General features: G+C 42.8%; 1 protein-coding gene across 2 annotated transcripts in view; it reads right to left on the bottom strand.

The window, feature by feature from the left end:
- Window positions 1–18,776, bottom strand: part of LOC128623962 (nuclear factor of activated T-cells, cytoplasmic 1-like) — a 63,082-nt gene that overhangs the window by 35,989 nt on the left and 8,317 nt on the right. For both annotated transcript variants that reach the window (XM_053651185.1, XM_053651186.1), the window contains exons 4-6: window positions 9,531–9,733; window positions 6,608–6,780; window positions 4,710–4,850 (exon numbers count right to left, since the gene is read on the bottom strand). In XM_053651185.1, coding sequence (XP_053507160.1) covers window positions 4,710–4,850; window positions 6,608–6,780; window positions 9,531–9,733 — 517 coding nt within the window. The remainder of the gene's footprint in view (window positions 1–4,709; window positions 4,851–6,607; window positions 6,781–9,530; window positions 9,734–18,776) is intronic.

Raw genomic sequence — 18,776 nt, 5'->3', positions numbered from 1 at the left:
GTGGAAGAGACAGACAGACAGGCAGAGAGAGAGAGAGAGACAGACAGGCAGAGAGAGAGAGACTGACAGACAGAGGAAGACAGAGAGAGAGAGAGACAGAGAAAGAAATTCCAGTGGTGTGTGCAAGATCCAGGCACAGCTCCAATCGGACCAGATGTAAAACGCATCACGGCCACGAGGGAATTCCCTCCCCTCTGAGTCAGAGAGAGGCTTTCCCCAACACACACACACACACACACACACACACACACACTCTCTCCACGAGGTGTGCCAGGTATGCCTACAAGTAGCCCTGCCAAAACAGCACACACACTCTCACACACACACAATCACACACACACTCTCACACACAATCACACACACATAATCACACACACAATCTCTCACACACACTCTCACACACACACAATCACACACACAATCTCTCACACACACTCTCACACACAATCACACACACATAATCACACACACACTCTCACACACACAATCTCTCACACACAATCACACACACACAATCACACACACACTCTCACACAAAATCACACACACACAATCACACACATAACCACACACACAATCACACACAATTTCACACACACACACTCTCTCACACACAATCACATACACACTCTCACACACACACAATCACACACACGTAATCACACACACTCTCAAATAACAAAGTGCATTTCCATGCAAATTTCAGCCTCACCCTGGAAACATAAAGTTACAAGCACAGGAAAAAATCACACACTTTTGGTTCTGGTCAACAGAATTAAAGGTGAAGGACGTGTGAAGGACGTGTGAAGGAGCCCTTATCACGTGGCACAAATCTTACCTAAACATGACTGGCACACATCTATTCTGGGTCACACCAAATACTGAGTGTCATTACAACTGTGTGTGTGTGTGTGTGTGTGTGTGTGTGTGTGCGCGTGTGTATTCCTATTTGCCACTCTGAAGGGAATCCTTCACAGCTGAGACACTGAAAACACTTCCTGTTTAAGACACAAACACGCCTGCAGGCTATCCATGCCCACACACACACACACACACACACACACATGCACAAGTAAACAAGCAAACACCCATAAAAAGCAGGCTATATTTAGATTAGGTTCTACACACACCGCCTGCATCGCTCCTCCAGCAAGGACGACAGGGGACGAGCTCAGCGTTCAACTGAAAGGAATCATTTTTTATTATTAAGCCTGAAATATCTATCTAACCGAAAGACTGACTCACAATTTCTCAAAAGTTTTACAGAGCAGAATTTTTTATATATTTTTTTTTACATTGAGTAATAAATCAAATCTAATTAGCATCACAAGGACATACACCAGAAAAATAAAATAAAATAAAATCCAGATTCTACAAATATACAAACTGTCCACAATAGTACACGTGCCTTTTCCCGGCAAACCGGCCAATTCACAATGTTAGGATGATTGACAATTGCGTAGGTGTTTTGGCCCCGCCTCCTCTCGCTCAGCTCACGTTTATTATTTTCTTGTTCCGAATCGATTTTCCTGCTTTAAACATGCAGCGCCTTCGTTTTCTGTCCCGGTAAATGAACAATATTTGAAGGTTAGGGTTAACGTATGTTCGATTTACGTTAATTACGTTAGAGAAGGATATGGAACAGTATAATCGACGTTAGTTATCTCTATTTATTGCGAATGCATCGAAATATAGGTCAGCGAAACATTTTTGGTCCAGAATGATCAAGAAACTTTGCTGAAATATTCACGGCCTGCATTTGCATATTACAATCTGATTGGCTCTTGTGTTCCGTGATGCGATACCGCCCGTCTCGTGCATGCGTACTAATACTAACTCAAATCTTTAAGCACAAAAGCAGGACAGTGTATAAAGACTTTAATAAAGCAACTCCAAACTTGGTTACTTTTGTGTTGTGTCCAACGTGTGGAGGAGAGAACCTTGATTTAATTGGCCCGATGTGATGTGCAAGTGAAGAAGGCCATCTGTTGCTATTTAAAGGCTGGAAATTTGAAGGTGTTTATTGGCGTCCATTTCGGAACGCCGGCGCTGCTCCTCGGCTTTGATGGCTGTGGTTAGGAAGCGTGAGTTTTGATGGTATTAAAGGCATTCGCGTGAGTTTTCGTACTTGACAGTTCATTTGTGTTTGGGGTTTTTTTCATTAGTACAATAAACTTTAACGTGTCTTCTTCTTCTTCTTCTTCTGTTTTCTCATTCTCTCTGTGCTCTCTCTCTCTCTGTCTGTCTTTCGATCTCGTTCATAGGTTCCCAGAATCCATCGCTAAACGTCGAGAAGTTCTTCCATCAGACCCGCTAGTTTTAGAGACTGGGAGAGACAGCTCGACAGATAGACAGCCGTGTTGACCAGAGAGGATCGTCAGGAATTCTTCAAATCATGCAAAGAAAGAAGAGGAGGCTACGAAGAGAGAAAACAAACTGCCTGAGATGGCAATAACAGACCAGGAAAGTGCTGTGGGCTGCACAAAAACAGCACATGCCGCGTCAGTGTGTTAAACGGTCAGCCTAGGAAAAGAGAGAGAGAGAGAGAGAGAGAGAGAAGTGAAAGGAGGACAGAGGGAGGGCTTCCCTCTCTTGGGGATTCCCTCTCTTTCCACTCCAGTCAGGGCCGTATTTGCATGCACAGCCTGCTGCTGCATAAACTCACTCTGAGGCCGATGCCTGACGTGTCACGGCGTATGAAGTGCTTGTGTTTAACGGCCGCTCCAGGCCTGAGCACATGTGTGTGTGTGTGTGTGTGTTGTGCAATCCGAAGCCCATACCAGGCTGGGGAATTACTCTTTCCAGAAGTGAAACCCACAAACCTGATGGAGGTAGGCTTCTATCCAAATGTTTCAACGAATTTTTAAAGTAAGCTGGCAAAAGAACAACTAGAAATCGTTGAACGTCTTAACGCACTGCTGTGAAGTCATTTCTGAACGACCAAACACAAGCAGTCATGGACTACATCCTAAACCACATGCTACCTAACGTATTAACGCTATTGCTACCATTCAATTTAATCCCTTAAGAGTTCTTCAGTCGATCCTTTCGGAAGAGCGCGTAAATGTCCGGAGGATTTCACTTTTATACAAGGTTCCACATACAGGTAGAACCCCTTTAGAACCCCTTTATTATTCAATCCAATGCCAGAGGACCTCTGAAGAACCTCAGATTATGTACTTCCCAATCAGAGTCTATCGTGGTTCCTCGAGGTTTCTGATATATACAGTGCAAGGTGTGCTGTTGTATGTACCAGGTTTGGGCGCAGAATCATCTGAATCTCATATGTTCTCATATATAGCTCATAAATCTTCTGTTCATCCATACACCTTCATCCAAACCTTTTTTTTTTTTTCCCCCATTCAAGTTTTACTATACACACGTTCAAAATTAGCATTAAATTTAAAAAAAACAAAAAAAAAAAACAGATGGAAACACTACATGTTAAAAAATGTGCATTTTAGCTAAATCTCTGACAGTCAGTTTTCCCAAATGTCTCTGGATGTAGCTGTCCTAAACCAACGTTCTGGGACAGATTGGACCTACGGTAGGTATCCATCTTCTTTCAGGAAAGGATCATTGTTTCGAGATTTCCATCCATCTTAATTCATTAGCGTTTAATGTGACGGTTCAGCACAACTCCTCTCTTAGGGGCCGGCAGCAGGCCAAGCGAAGTAAAGAGTTTACCCCAAGACAGTGGAGACCCCGCCGAGAGAGGAACGGCAGACGCATTCATATTCTTTGGGAAAAGCCTGAGGCGAGCAATGCCAAGGAAAACAAGGTGAAACACCACACAATGGGTTTTTTTTTTTTTCCCCCTGCACTGACATTCCGGCAAGCTGAAGCGAGATTCTGAAACTCCGGCCAGCGGGAATTGCGCATTCTGAGCCTGGAAAAGCTATGTTTAATTGCTAATGCTGGGTTTCAACCTCCTCTACACTGACAGACCTTAAAAAATGCCCTGGATTAAACGAGCTGAGATTGATAAATTACCGAAACGATAGGTGTGTGATCAAGACAACTATCGAAAAAAATCAGGACTCCTACAGATTTACTTCAACGATCTGTATTCTCATCATCATCGTCGCATGTGTATACTCTATAGAAAGTGGCGGTTTAGGCCTCCAAACTCCAGGGTTTCCAAATGCAATCAAGGAAACGACTTGTAGCCCTCGAATATCAACATCTTGTTGCGCTTTTCCACCCAGACAGCATATGTTTGACAAATAAATTCCAGTAGACAGATGAGGTGACTGAAATAATAGAGAGATATATTATTTTTATGGAGACAGAAAGATGAAGGAAAATGGGGAAAGGGCTAGTGAGGGAGAATATGAGTCTGCAAGCAAGACTGAAAGAGACTGGAGAGGAGAATGAGAGAGAGAGCGAGAGAGAGAGAGAGAGAGCATGAGCGAGAAATTGCACATGCCCCGTTTGTGATTCATTCCTCAACTTGCGGCTGAACGTCAGAGAACAGGCAATGGAAACTTGTGCAAATGTAAATACATTTCGGTTTAAAAATATAGCGTCCTAATGCACACCACATGGGCCACCTGGCAGGCCGTGCACTATTTTGACGGAAGGACAGACAGAGGGAGCAGAAGGAGAGAGGGAATGGTAATAAAAAAATAAAAAAACGAGGGCAAGTCAGGAAGCAAATGGGAGGGAAATTAAAAAGAAGGATCGAGAGAAGACCAGCTTACGCTTACCTTGGGCCTTCTCCACAAACATGACTTTGGATTCGGGTAGGAAGTTATGTCCGCTTAGGAGCATCCTTTTCCCTCCTGACGCTGGGTAGCTGTCCAGGCTCTGCTTGTCCACCATAGGCAGCTCCTGTGCTGAGCGCTGGGCTGCAGGAGAACAGATACGAGTCACCAAGAAACATCAAGCCTCTCTAAACCAGATCTCCATCTGTACCTGTGTGTCCAACTTCTCTTCCAAGACCTCTATTTCAACATGTTCAATTGCTAATAAACTCGGTGTCCATTTGTTATACTATATGTCTTCCTCGATTATTAGAAATATATATAACGCTGATGGAAACAGACATCCAAAACCTCTCCCAGTGCTTGGGAATGTTCCAGAAGACAGGTGTAGGAGCTGGGAGTGTAATTACCAGATGGAGGAAATTTGTCAGTGACTGAAATCCCCCTTTTTTTTTTTCGTTTTGTTTCAGATTTACAGAAAATCAGAAACAGATTTTTGTTGTGTTCGTTGTAATGAATAATCCGGGCACACACTGTTTTTTTCTTCTGTGGATCATTATGGATAATTGCAAGCTATACAGCTGTATAGAAACGACTTCCATGATTGCATGGAAGTCGTTTCTATACAGCTGTATAGCTTGGAATGTAGCTCAAGTAGTATTTTTGAGCTAACTTGCAGTTTAGCTAACTACTTTTTTTTTTTACTTGCTCAACACTGATAACATATGTATGTGTTTATTTAAAAAAAAAAAAATCATCCATGTTCATCAGGCCAAGCAAATTCAATCTGGACGAAAGCAGTGTTAGCATTTTTCCACTGTTGGGAATAATTGGACCATTTCGAGCCATACGTAACTCAATGCTTGAGCTTGCTACGACTAGAAAGGATCCATCATGAACACATTTCTTGTATCAATATGTTTATAGTCACTATTTGCCCATTAAACAGCATGTTTTTGTTTCTTCATCCTCATCAACAAACTCATTTCAGTGATTACTTAAGCACCAGCTTGTTGTTAATTTTTTTGTATGCTAAAGCTTAAGGCCATTTTGCTCATACTGAGCATTTTCGCAACCAGAAACCTTAGCATCAAATTCAGTTTACTGGTTTGTTATTAGAATCTTGGCATATTAATCTTAGCCTTGTAAGAAATTTTAACAAGTGACAAAAGAGAGAAGAGTGTATCCCATCTGTTTGCCCTGAATGTAGAGGAAGCTTATTAGACTGGGGCAGATTTATGGGAATGGCAACGAGAAGTGATTAGCATCATGATTTTTAAACACGTAACAAGGCAACCTCTCTAAACTGGACAATTAAAAAAAAAAAAAAAGTTTCTCCAATCACGATGTGTTAGTACGTGAGCTTTGCATCTGGAGAATGACCTTTGACGGCCCAATGTAAATAGCTCAATACTGACCTAATAGCTGTTATAGTGTAAATCTTTTAATGGGTTAGATGGTGTTGTTGACTCATCATTCTGCTCATGTGAACGGTTGCACATGATTACCATAAAGATTTGCACTTCCCAAAAATAATTTCTCACCTGTATACTGTAGATTTGTACCTAAGAAAAATGCTGCTGTAATCATAAAGACTGTCCTGTCCACATGACGGAACTCATTACGCTCAAACTGAACAGCACATTTAGAACTGTAATGATTTATCATCCCACTTTTGAGTCTGGTTCTTCTCAAGATTTCTTCATGTCATGTGATCTCAGGGAGTGCCACCTCTGCTTTGCCCATTAGGGATCTAAATCTACGTTGATCAACGTTGTAATGATCTTGTCGTTGGGCTGGTTTCGGATGTGAGAGTATCTTCTTTAAAAAAGAATCCGAATCAGACACGAATCGATACCCGTGCTGTTTTCTGGTACGGTTATCTGTGTATTGGTACTTACAGCACTCTATGGGGTTGGACGCGGCTTGTAAAGACACGGTCCTGCCGTTGGGCTGGTTGATGTGGACGCGGAACACCATTCGGACGCGAGTGTTTTTGCGTCCGATGTCCGTCTCGCCCTTCCTCAGCTCGATGTCTGAGTTTCGGAGCTTCAGGATTCCAGCACAGTCGATTCTGGAGAGTGGAAGAAGTGTAGGAAATCATTAAGTGTTTCCTTCATAAAAGCCTTTACTCATGCAGAAAGAATAAAAATGAGGACCAATCGTTCGAACCACTGAACCTACAAATGTAAAAAAATGAGCACTGAAATTTTTATTGATCCCAAACTAAGTGGATTTTGTGTTTTATGGCTCATTTTGGACAAAAGTGATGGAACCAATGCATGTATTTGGCTTTGTCATGACTAGCAATGACATCAACGCTGACTTCGACAATGCTAGGCTTTGTAAGGGTGATGCATAACAGGTCAAAGTCTTCATCCCACTTGGTGCCCTCACACCCTGGAAGAGGGACTTCCCAATCCTAGCTTAATTGCCTCCCTAGTGTCCATGGAGTGGAGGATCTCTGGTGGCTATGTGCTTCCAGAGGCGAAGCACATTGGGCACCGAACACTTTCTCACAGCTGGCTGAGCATCTTAATCCAGCATGCCTCAACAGAACTTCTATTAGTACAAACTTTTACAGCTTCAATTTTGCTAACTAATGCCATATTAGGAAGCAGGAACTTTTTCAGTCTTTCATTTTATTCTCTTGCACGCCCACTTTCTCTCTCTCTCTCTCTCTGAGTATTTTTTTTTTCCTTAATGGTACGTTTGGGTGGAAAAAGGTCTCATGTTTCATGCTGGCATTTAAAAAAAAAACAACTAAATAAAACTAAAGCCGAACTGATAAAAAAATAAATAAAGCCGAGAATACATATGGGATATGGCTCAGGATTCCAATTATTTTATATATCTGAGTTTCAGGCAAAGTTTCTGGAACATGTTAAATGTCAAATTTTATACAAATCTATTTTCCCCCACTTCAGCCAGCTTCGATTTGAATACACAGAAAATACTACAATAAGCACATAAGTAGTAGTGTTTGATGTCATGCGCAGGGAAAACAAATTTTGAGTGAAATGTATTATGAGAGTTCTGCGACATGGGCAATTGAATCATAAATGGGTAGTGATCTTATATTTTCATTCGTCAATTGTGGTTCATTGCTATAATGGTCTATAAAGGGCAACAAGATGCAGAGACCATCAGTGTGGGCTGACAGACATTTCCCTGAAACCAGGGTTAAAAGTGCCTGGTGTCCTAACCACCGCTAGGTTCTTTCCGCTGTTAATACTTCTCTTAGCGATATAATTAAGAAATAAGGGAAATGATGGGAAATGAACGACCTTTGAGAGTGGACATGGACCAATTAGGGACACACGTTCCACCTTGCATGCTCGGTGGATGGATTGAGGCACCCTCGAACCTCCCACAGGATACAAACACAGCTTGTTTAAACATTTCTATTCCATAATCTTGAAGAAAAAAAGAAAAAAAAAAATCAATACTGGAGACTACAGGAGTCTCCCATCGCATTACTGAAATCCAGACTGAACGGGAGGGTGTACTGCTGCTCTGCTCTGTTTCCCTTACACCTACATGCCTTCATGAATTGAATCTGTATTGTGTTATGGCCCTTACGAACCTGACTTGGGTTACGTGGATCTCCTGAACCACTGAGACACAGAGAAACAGAGAGATAGAGAAACAGAACTGGATCTATGAGAAAAGCACCGGCTTGTGTCTTATCAACAGCCTGCTTATGAATGGAAAGACTACATCAGCCAGCCTCCACAAAACCTGGCCTTTAAAAGAAAAAGGTCCTCAGCCCACACTTTCCTGTCTGAGATTGGACCGGAGAAAACCCCCTCACTGCTCCGACATTTCATCAGGCGATTTAGCCAAGGCTTATCGGGTCATCAGGACTTGGAGGAACGTCTGCTATCTTCAATCAGTTCAGTTAACCATTCGATTTGTTCATGACACTTCCACATCGGATAATCCGTCTTTCTGAGCACCGGTAAAAATGAGAGTTTGGATTACTTCTTAAGGCTTTATCCAGCTTGTCCAGTTTTTTTTTTAACAAATGAAGCTGGTAATGGGTGGGGGTTTGTATTCTCTTAAAACCAATGTGTTTTTGCCAATAAACTTCGACAAGTGGTGTATTACCATAGACATAAACAACAAAAAGAGAGACATTTGAAGGTGAGGGAGGTTATGTCATGTCTGGGTTCTATGGCTTATTTCTTTTACTCCGAAACTGCTGGGACAAAAGCCAGTGAAGCTGTGGAGAAGGAAAGCCAAGCCAGAAGTGCTGCTGGCTGGACGGCATGCCGAGTAAAAGCCCCAGGGATATTTGAGCTCTGGGTGGTGGTGGTGGTGAGGAGGGGGAGGTTCGGGACAAAAAGCCTACCACTACTACAGCAAGAAGCAACAAATGTACTGAAGCAGGTCTAGGGGCCAGGCTTGGACTTGGACTTGGGCTTGACAGAGCACAGGGGTCTTAATGTATTGAGTATATTCTGGTGCAGGGTAGAGAAAAGGTTTCCTCAAGGAAACTTTCTTTCAGCTTTTTATAATGAGTTGTGCTACCTGGATCTCTCTCTCTCTCTCTAAAAGGGAAACTTTTTCTTATAGGGTTCTAGAGCTGAGGGTTCACCCAGAGGAACCGTTAAGAATGAGAGATGGAACCTACAGCAGATTCTCAGTTGAGTGTCCCGGAGACCTTGATCCACTTAGATGTAGTATATTATTTCAATATAAATTGACATCCATGAAAGGTGTCCTACACAAGTACATCTATATCTACAGAGCCGTCATCTGTATGAGGTACTAGAGCCAGAATTGACAGGTAGAGAATGCATACAAATGGGACAGACTCACATGGCTCTCATGTTGTTCTCAGGCAGCAGAGGGATCTCCAGCACCTTGGTATTGGATTGCATGGCCTCGTGGCTGGCAGTGGAGACAGTCTTGCCGGTGATGCGGTGAACCTGGTAGAAAGCGTGCGGTCGCAGAAGTCGGTCATCTGCCGTGCCAATGAAGAGCTGGAGTGTTAGTGGCTCGCTCTCCATGTAGCCGTAAAGCTGGCAAAACAACAAAGAGAACTAGGTGAGCTCTCCAAAAGCCTGCTACCTCTTAAAAAGCCCACTCTTAAAACCCCATCTCTTTTGTGCTTTAATTATTTCAGCACACTGTGGCTAAGGCTTCCTAATGATAGCTTTTAGCCTCAGAGAGGCACACTCATGCTAGCAGCAGTGTATTTGTTTCCCTGGCTGGGCTGGAGACGTGCCACATTACCCTCAGCCTAGTTCTGGTTACCCAATTAAGAGAGTTCCCCTTGGGGTTTTGGGGGGTTCTTAAAGACAGGTTTGATCTTTTTTTCTTTCTTGAGCTTATGCAGCAGGAACTCTTTCATAGCCTCTGTTCTATAGCACACAGGGTGGAGATTTGGTCCTGTCACACTGCTGTTTGTGAAAATTTCTCACTGACCATATAAAGGATACCCATGGAGAAGCAGGCCTTCAGCAGACACTGACTCAATGGAAAATGACCAACGTCTTTAAAGTGGTTAAAACATATTAATTCAACTTAATCCATCCATTAATTTCATGACGCCTAATATCGTTTGCAGCAATAAATGAAACAAACGATTTATTCTCATGCTACTAAAATGTTGTGATCAGAGGTAACCTCAGCTAACTATTTTTGGTTAACAGAAGATTTTTCTGAATGTTGTGGTTCTGGGAACTCTTTCTTCTTAGAACATTCAATCTGCAAAGTTTTCTGCTTGTTCAAAAAAAAAAAAAAAAAAAAAATCCCAATTTTTTATTCAACATTAACTGCCCTACAACACTGCTAGAACTGTTGTTAGCTTTAGGTGCATTAGCAAATTTCTTCCAGAATCTACTGATAATATTCTCCATTAGATCAAATCAATAGGATCTGTACAATTTATTTAAATGCCACATAGCAATATTTAGGACAAAAATGAGACAAAAACGCTTCCAAATGACACTTACTGGAATGAAACAAGCCTAAGAAGAAAAGGAACATCTATGCACTCTTCTCCCACATTGCCAGCCTGATTCAATTGAGCTAGATTTTGGTGATGGCAGCATTTCTGAGCATAACTTTGCTATTAACATGCTGCTAGCCTCCATAATGCTGTCCTGAGGGCTTTCTGACATGGAACACAATGCGTGTTGTGATTTTCATTATGGCTGGCAAAGCTTTGGTCTGGAGCCAGAGACGGTGCCACACTGAGATAAAAGCACCAAGAGAATCAGAACCCCTTACAGGTACAACTTCTTCTCGCTCTCTGGTTACCACTTAGCCCTTCTGCTCTTTAATAAAAATCACTTCAGTGCAGGCAGCGGTAACAAATGGTTGTTTGTTACCCCTTGTTAGCACAGAAAGTAGCAGCCAAGGTATGTCAGAGTGTTCGGATTGCTGTGGGATCTGTAAATCTAGACTTATTCTGAAATACAGGGTTGTGCCTATCCTTGGCCATTTGCTGAGGAACGTATGTAGAAGTGGATTAAGAACTGTATGCCGGATGAGCGGCTTTGGTGCAACCATAATGGTACAACAGAACGGACTTTGGTGTAACCAGATCTTTCAGTCTGCATGGCTGCAGTCTCTACACTGTGGGTGGGCAACTGGACTGCACCTTGAAAACAGTAAAAAAGAAAACACTAAGAGCAAAGAAAAACCCTCTGAGGGGCTAAGATTAACCTCCAGAACTCAATCCAATTGGAGTTTACTGGCCACATGTTCAATTGCCATGAAAGCAAATAAGAACGACCTGTCAAAATAAAGTCCATGTGGTAAATCCCAAACTGTGCAATTTCAGGTCTAGGCTTATGAAATTTCATTCAGTGACCGAGTCAAAATTGTAAGGATGTCAAGCTAAATAATAGGGCTATGCTTATTTAAGTGATTGACTCATCTAACGGAATCTAGACCACATGTAACCTATGACTTAATCTGATTAATGCTTATATAATGGCCCTTGTTTGGGGCAGGGGGTCAGGGAGGATTGGTGTATTTGCGAAATATTGACCAGCAGAGGAGTGAGAGTGAGGCATTTCTGGAAATGTGTGCAGACTACAAGCTAATTATTTGATAAAAACACCCCCTAAAAAAAAAAAAATGAAATGGACGTTCTTTTCCCCTCAACACTACCCTAATTGTGAATGACACTCTCATTATATGGCAGCAGGTAGCGTTTCCACCATAGCTCGGGTCAATCCTGAGCTTGGCTTACTGTCTGTGCAGATTTTCTCACATTCTCTCATATCCAGTCAGGGGTTCCACCAGGTTCTCTGGGTTCCTCCTACCTCCCACTTCAACAAAACATACTGGTAGGTGGATTTCCTACACTAAAGCCCCTAATTGATTGAACATGTGTGCTGTCCCATCCAGGGTGTATTCCTGCTTCACGTTGTGACCCTAGCTAGACCGGGATAAAAAGGTTACTGAAGATGAATGTATGAACCCTCATTATACTACATACCATTATATGACATTGTATGGCCGCGTCAACTTGCCATAATTAGTTTCCCCTGGTGACCCCCCCAACCCCACTGCCACCTTAAGAGCCATTCTATTTGACTTTTCGCTTTACCATCTGAAGGGATGTTCATCAAGTGACCCCTTGGAGGGTTGAAGGATCATGTCAGAAGCAGAACTTGCATTATCCACACTTTGAGTGGCTCAAAAGAAGTCATAGTGACTACACTTCATAAAATGACATGAGGCATTGAGCATATATATATATATATATATACATATATATATTTAAAAATTTTAATGGATTTCCAAGCACAATATATAATCCAAGACGAATAATGATACTCAAGATAAATGCTAATATAAAATCCATTATTTAAAAGAAGGTCTTTCTAACCGTCATACACTGAGCTGAATGGTTAAGAATGACACGTTTTTAAGCCAGCGATTGTTAGATAATGATCTATCCACACTCCTGGCTCTTTTTCTCCCTTCAGAGTCTCAACAGCTGTCCTGACCCTGAACGCTAGTCACATATGCTAGTCATCAGCAAGGCATGCTGGGGTCAGGGGCTTCTTGAAGTCCTTGCTTCTCTAGAGAGCACTTTATCTCCAAGGTGATCTCACCAGAGGCACTCGCTCTGCTTATTATATTTTACTCGCTGTGTCACCACAGCTAATTAGCTACAGGCCCGTGCGCTACCAAGCACTTCTCGACAAATGGGCGGAAAAGGGGAAAATATTGTTTTTTTGTGCACTTGATCAAGAAAATGGTTATTTAAGTACTGTTGAAAATCTGACGTTCTTGCTTCCACACCATGTATACTACGGTATTAGAATTCATCGTGGACTGCCATGGTTTTGTGTGCTCTTTCAACATCAGCTTTTAAGTGTCTGACGGAAATGATTTTTGAGCTCACAGGTCTAGCGGTTTAGGGCGACAACCATGGCTGGCTTCATTCAAAGCAAAAGTGACCTCATGCACAAAGGGAAGTGATGAATGAGGTCAGGTAACTCGGATTGACGCTGGTCTTCCTGAAAGTAACGTAACATGTTTTTGTCCCCCTTGGGCAAACTCCCTAGATTCGTTGACCATATGTGCTCTCCTGAACTCTCTCACTTTTTCTGTCTTTATCTGTACACAGTGAGACGCTGTCTAAAATAGACCATGAAATCCAAATGACTCTTTCAGAGCATTGCATTGAGGTCTGTTGGCTTGGCTTGATGGGTGCCTAAGACTTTATGTTCTTTTGATGGGCCAGTATATGTCAAAAAAATGTCTCACTTCAATTTTACTTTGAAGCTATCACTAGAACTATCGGTGACTCATCTGGACTCTGGGGTGCGTGTTAATTATTCGCACTGACCACAATGTTTGGCACACTTGTACATGTTTTTCCAATCTTCAACTGTCCAGATTCCTGTTCTTGGCTGAAAGGAGTGGAACCCAATGTGGTCGTCTGCTGTTGTAGCTCACCATGGTGGGTACAAGTGGTTATTTGAGTTACCTGGTCAATTCATTTCCACCCATAGAAATGCCACTCACTGGATGTTTTTTTATTTAAATTTTTTTTTTTTAAAGCCAGCAGCTGTCAGTATCGAACCAATATTTGCAGTTTAAAAATAAATAAATAAATAAATAAATCAGCTTTGTTGTTGCTAAAATCTTGTAATTTGTTATGGAGGAAGAAAATGGTTGCTTATTTCCTTAAGGGATTAGTCATAAGTCTTATTAAACCGGATCCCCCTCACCAACCTCCATGTTTCACATAAGGAATATAAAATCAAATCATGGATCGTAGTTCTTCTAACCGAGTTTTACTATTTTACATGAGAGAGTTCTGTAGGCCTGTGAGAAAGCCAAAATCTCTTGTATTCAAGGTCTGTTCGTACTTTACATTGATTTGCCAGTTTATTAGGTTTACTTATCTAATCAATTATAAACAGGCAACTCACTGTATATAGTTTTTTTTCCTCCATATCGCCTGAGTTGCCAGTTTATTAGGTACGCCTATCTGGCAACTCCGCATATAAATCAACAGAATTCCTTAATAAGGAAATGTGCTCTCATTACCCACAATTAATATGGCACATGACATGCTCTGCAGAAGCACTTCCTATATCAGTATGGCTCCTAGGTATTAGTGAAATGTCCTCCCTGGAAATGCATCAGTCCTGCAGGGTCACACAGCTCCAGGATTTGCAATTGGCGCATTTGTTTAAGGAAATGAGAGGCTGATGAGTGGTGACATCAGAGAGTTACATTAAGTGAGCAACATTTGGACTTTTTCTTTCTCTGTATTACTTAACATTATGTCACTCGTTCTAACTCATTCCTGCTCTTATTTCTGTCTCTTGTACTCTTTACGGTGGTAAGTAGGAATGTCATGACTGGTCTAGTCCACGTGGCGTAGAAAGGGGGAGAGGGAGAGAAACAGTAAGAGTGCAAGGTTGGAGAAAAGGAGGGAGGGGGACCTTGGTCCATTATCACATTCGCTCATAGGCGCTGACGGTAACCAAGCGAGGCCTCTCTGTACCAAATTAAATCCTCGCTCATCTAAGTCTTCTCTCTTCCACCCTAGAGTCCCTTTTATTAGCTCTCTGTTGATTCGCATAGTATTTGCTGTATGTGTGTGTGTGTGTGTGTGTGTGTGTGTGTGTGTGTGTGTGTGTGTGAGAAAGAGAGAGAGAGAGTTGTTTGTGAGAGAGTTGCTTTATTGTAATTGGCTGCCTCAGTAATCAGTGTCGCTGTAATGGTTTTCAGCAGAGTGACAATAGTCTGTGGTGGGTATTAAAACGCAAATGCGAAACGAATGTCACTGAGGGCCAACGTTTAGAGCTCCCCATGTCTAGACCAAAGATCATAGAGATCATAAGCACTGTATAAATCGATGGCTTAAAACGTCTTAGTACCAGAGTGTCTTGCCAAATGCTACACACTGACGTGTGCAGGATTCCAGTGCCCCGTGATCTAAGTGGCGGCCAACGATGCCTTACCTCATAAATCTGTGGTCAGCACCTCAGACCAATGAAAATGTTGCCGTCGCACAGCATTCTTCGAGTTACTCCATGGTTGCAATTAGTGGTTTCCCAATACCGAGGTCTTGAGTAAGGGGAGCCCCTCAAAGAAAAGGAAATCTGGGCATGGAGTGTTTAATGTATCTTTACATAATAAACATGAGACAGTAATTATTTGCAAGATGATACGTTCTTGATTTTTTTTAAAATAGAGCTGTCAACTGGGCTTCAATATGAAACAATGATGGGGATTCCAGGCTTGTTCAAAGGGTTGTAGTAGACTTTCTGGAGAAACATGTTTTCAGAGAGCAAATCTCTGATCTCCAACGCATTTCGTAGTATTCGTCCAAAACTCAGGCTTTGAAATCAGAGCACCCAAGCAGTACCCAACATGGGGAATCACTCCATGCAAAAGGGAATCAGATTACTCGGCATCCTGACTATCAGATATGGGTTTTTTTTTTTATTTTAACCAATGCCAGTTAAAGTTTTTATAACATAGAAATGAGTAATGTGAATACTTAGTGAGTCACAGCTTGGTCTTCACCCTCCTCAAAACATAATTCCATGTAATTCAGCACTGGCAAACATTCACGATATTCATTTCAAATTGATGGAAAACCCATCATTCTTGAGGTGCTCTTTCCCTCATAGGTAGACCTTGAGATTCCCCCCAGAATGCTTCTGAAAACCATCATGTAGATGTTGGCAATGGCTGTAGTGCAGCAATCTGCCTTTTCCACAGACGGACACCCCCCAGTAGTGTTGCGGTTGGCAGTAGCTAAAGAAGAGGAAAAGTGGCTGCCGGGGTCAGCTTCCTCCATAATAACCCATACGGGCAAATACAAGAGTTGAGGAGATCAGGAATAAGGGTACTGGCAAAGATGGAATGGTCAGTTCACAGATCCTTTTCTAAGTAGGGGAAGGAGATGTCGGTCAGTATGGGGCATCTCTCTCAAGCTTTGGTCTCCAGTCTGCCAGCGGTGTAGTGGAGAGGGAGAGTGATGTCACCTCTATGAAAGAACTTTCCTAAACAAAGGGAAGTCTGTGTGTTTGGCAGCAGCGGTAAAAGGGGTTAGAAAAACACCTCTGCTCATTATGGTGGAACCCTCGATGATAACTAATGAGTATACCAGGGGGCAGACAAACAGTCCAGCCTGGGAGAAGTGGGGGGGGGCACCATTTTTTGTTGGTGTTCCAGCTGTTTACATCACATGACAGAAAATTCAAAGTCAAACCCCATGTGTTCACTATACAAATGAAGTGTGATGTGGCTCTGTTTGACAAGGGATGGGCGCCACTGGTGGCTACCACTTTGTTTGTATTCTTGTTTTGTCAATGCTACTCTCCAGGAAAACTGTGTCACCACCACAATAGAAGCAGCATGTGTGTGTGTGTGTGTGTGTGTGTGTGTGTGTATTGATGCATGAAAGGAAACATTTTGGAGTGAGTGTCATCCCATGGATTGACTTGGGAGCACTTTTGAGAGATGAACGCCTCACCAGAAATGACACCTGCAGTGAGACAATGCCCCTGGAGTCCCAGAACGCTAGCATCAGCTGGGTTGTGGGACTCCTGTCCTTCTCTGCCCCCCCATACCATGCCCTACTCCTCTGTAGGGGCACCACTGGTGCCTAGGGTCCTTAATCAGCAGGAAGCAGGGGGTCCCAGAGGGAAAGGAGCTCTGCCGAGCCTCAGCTGCCTGCCTGTTGACTCCCTGTGCCCCACACCCTCTTCCCCCTTGCTGCCATTCTCCATGGCTGCCATCCATCCGCCCAAAGCCTGCTCTTCATTACTGCCTTACCCTGGGAGCCATCATGTGAATGATGCTTAAGCAAGGAGAGTAAGTAAAAAGGCAAGAGGGGTCAAAATTAAACCCACTCTACTCTCAGCTTTGGATCATCTATGGCAAATGCTGGCAAGAGTTGAAGCATGACTAAGCTGAAGCTCCTTTCTCGCAGCACCTCTCTCACTAGGCAGGATTGCCTAACCCACTCGAGAGAGCAGCGAGTAAGCTTCTGCTGTCTGCTCGAGAGGCTGCAGGCTGACGAAAGCCCTCGTATATTTCCCCTGAACTAGAGCAGTTAAGGCTTTAAATCACAGTGAAGAAAAGTAAAAGTCGAAGCATGCTAACAATGCGAGCATGGCAGATGAAGTGCGTCACTGAAGTGGTATTTTTCAACTTCAGAGAAAATCAAATCGCACTGTACAACTGAGACGCTCCAAAAGGGAAATTCTACTGTTTTGAAATATAAAAAAGCTGTAAAATAATCGGTGGCTGTTATACAAATATATGAATCCCAGTGGAGATTGGAATACACTTTATGGTCAAAAGTTTGTGGACACCTGAGCATAACATTCAGATGTGCTTGTTGAACATCCCACTAAAGAATGATTCCCCATTTTGCTGTTATAATAACCTCTACTCTTCTGGGAAGGCTTTCCACTAGATTCTGGAGCGTGACTTTTATTGTGCCACACATTCAGCCACAAGAGCATTAGTGAGGTCAGACGCTGATGTTGGGTGAGGAGGCCTGGGGCACAGTTGGCCTTCCAGTTCATCCCCAAGGAGTTCAGTGGGGTTGAGGTCAGGGCTCTGTGCAGGACACTCAAGTTCTTCTACACAAATCTTAGTGCTACAGCATCCAAAGATATTCTATAAAATGATGTTCTTCCAACTTTGTGCTTGGGGAACTACCACATATGGTTCCGAAGGTCAGGTTTCCACAAAGTTTTGGCCATATCGTGTCAATCTTAGAATAGACTTAGAATAAAGGTTACAGCTTCAGTCAAATCAGCTTAAAGGTCCCAGTGTTTATATTTTTGTTCCCATTATTTTCTCTTAACACTGGACCCATGAGAGATGGAGTGGTATAAGCTTAGTCAGGTCCAGCTCTCAATACCAAGCCTATGACAGGCTACATTGGTTAACGTCTACCTCCCTGCAGGCCTGTGTTAACAAATTCACCTTCAACATTGAGACATGACTTCTACTGGGGGAGGAAATGGATTATAAATAACACCTGAGAGTTGATGAATTGGGTTTGAAACTGGCTGGGCGGCAGCTGCTGTGCTGGGAAGTGAAAGTGCCCGTGTTCGACTGGGGAGAAAATAAGGGTTTGGAAAACAGCTGCAATGCCTCGACTACTGCCTTTACCAAGAGACGGCAGCACCGCGCCAGTGTGTCTGTGTCTGAATGTATTACATTATTGATTTCATGGCCACACGCACGTCACTCCCGACCACATACACACACACACACACACACATGTAGCATTGCACTTTCAAGTGCACTTTCCACCTTGGATAAACCAAGAAGGGAATTAAGGGGCAAGTTCAAGACAGAGAAAAATAGAGAACGCTTTTTTCTAACACGTGTTAGGTAATGCAGGTGAGAGTGACGTGGATCCTATAACGCCTGCCAAGCACAATAGTTAGACGCGGTGCTCCCGCTCCACAGTAATTGCGATAATATGCGCCACTGCAGTTCGCTCCTACAAACGGTGTAGACGATCGACTCCGGACTTCGTGGTCCATTAATAACACATACACACACCAGCATGTCACTCACAAAGCACATACACACTCTCTTTTTCTT

This window comes from Ictalurus furcatus, chromosome 20, assembly GCF_023375685.1.
Source record: "Ictalurus furcatus strain D&B chromosome 20, Billie_1.0, whole genome shotgun sequence".
Classification (NCBI taxonomy): Eukaryota; Metazoa; Chordata; class Actinopteri; order Siluriformes; family Ictaluridae; genus Ictalurus; species Ictalurus furcatus.
This window is presented reverse-complemented; position numbering and strand designations above follow the sequence as displayed.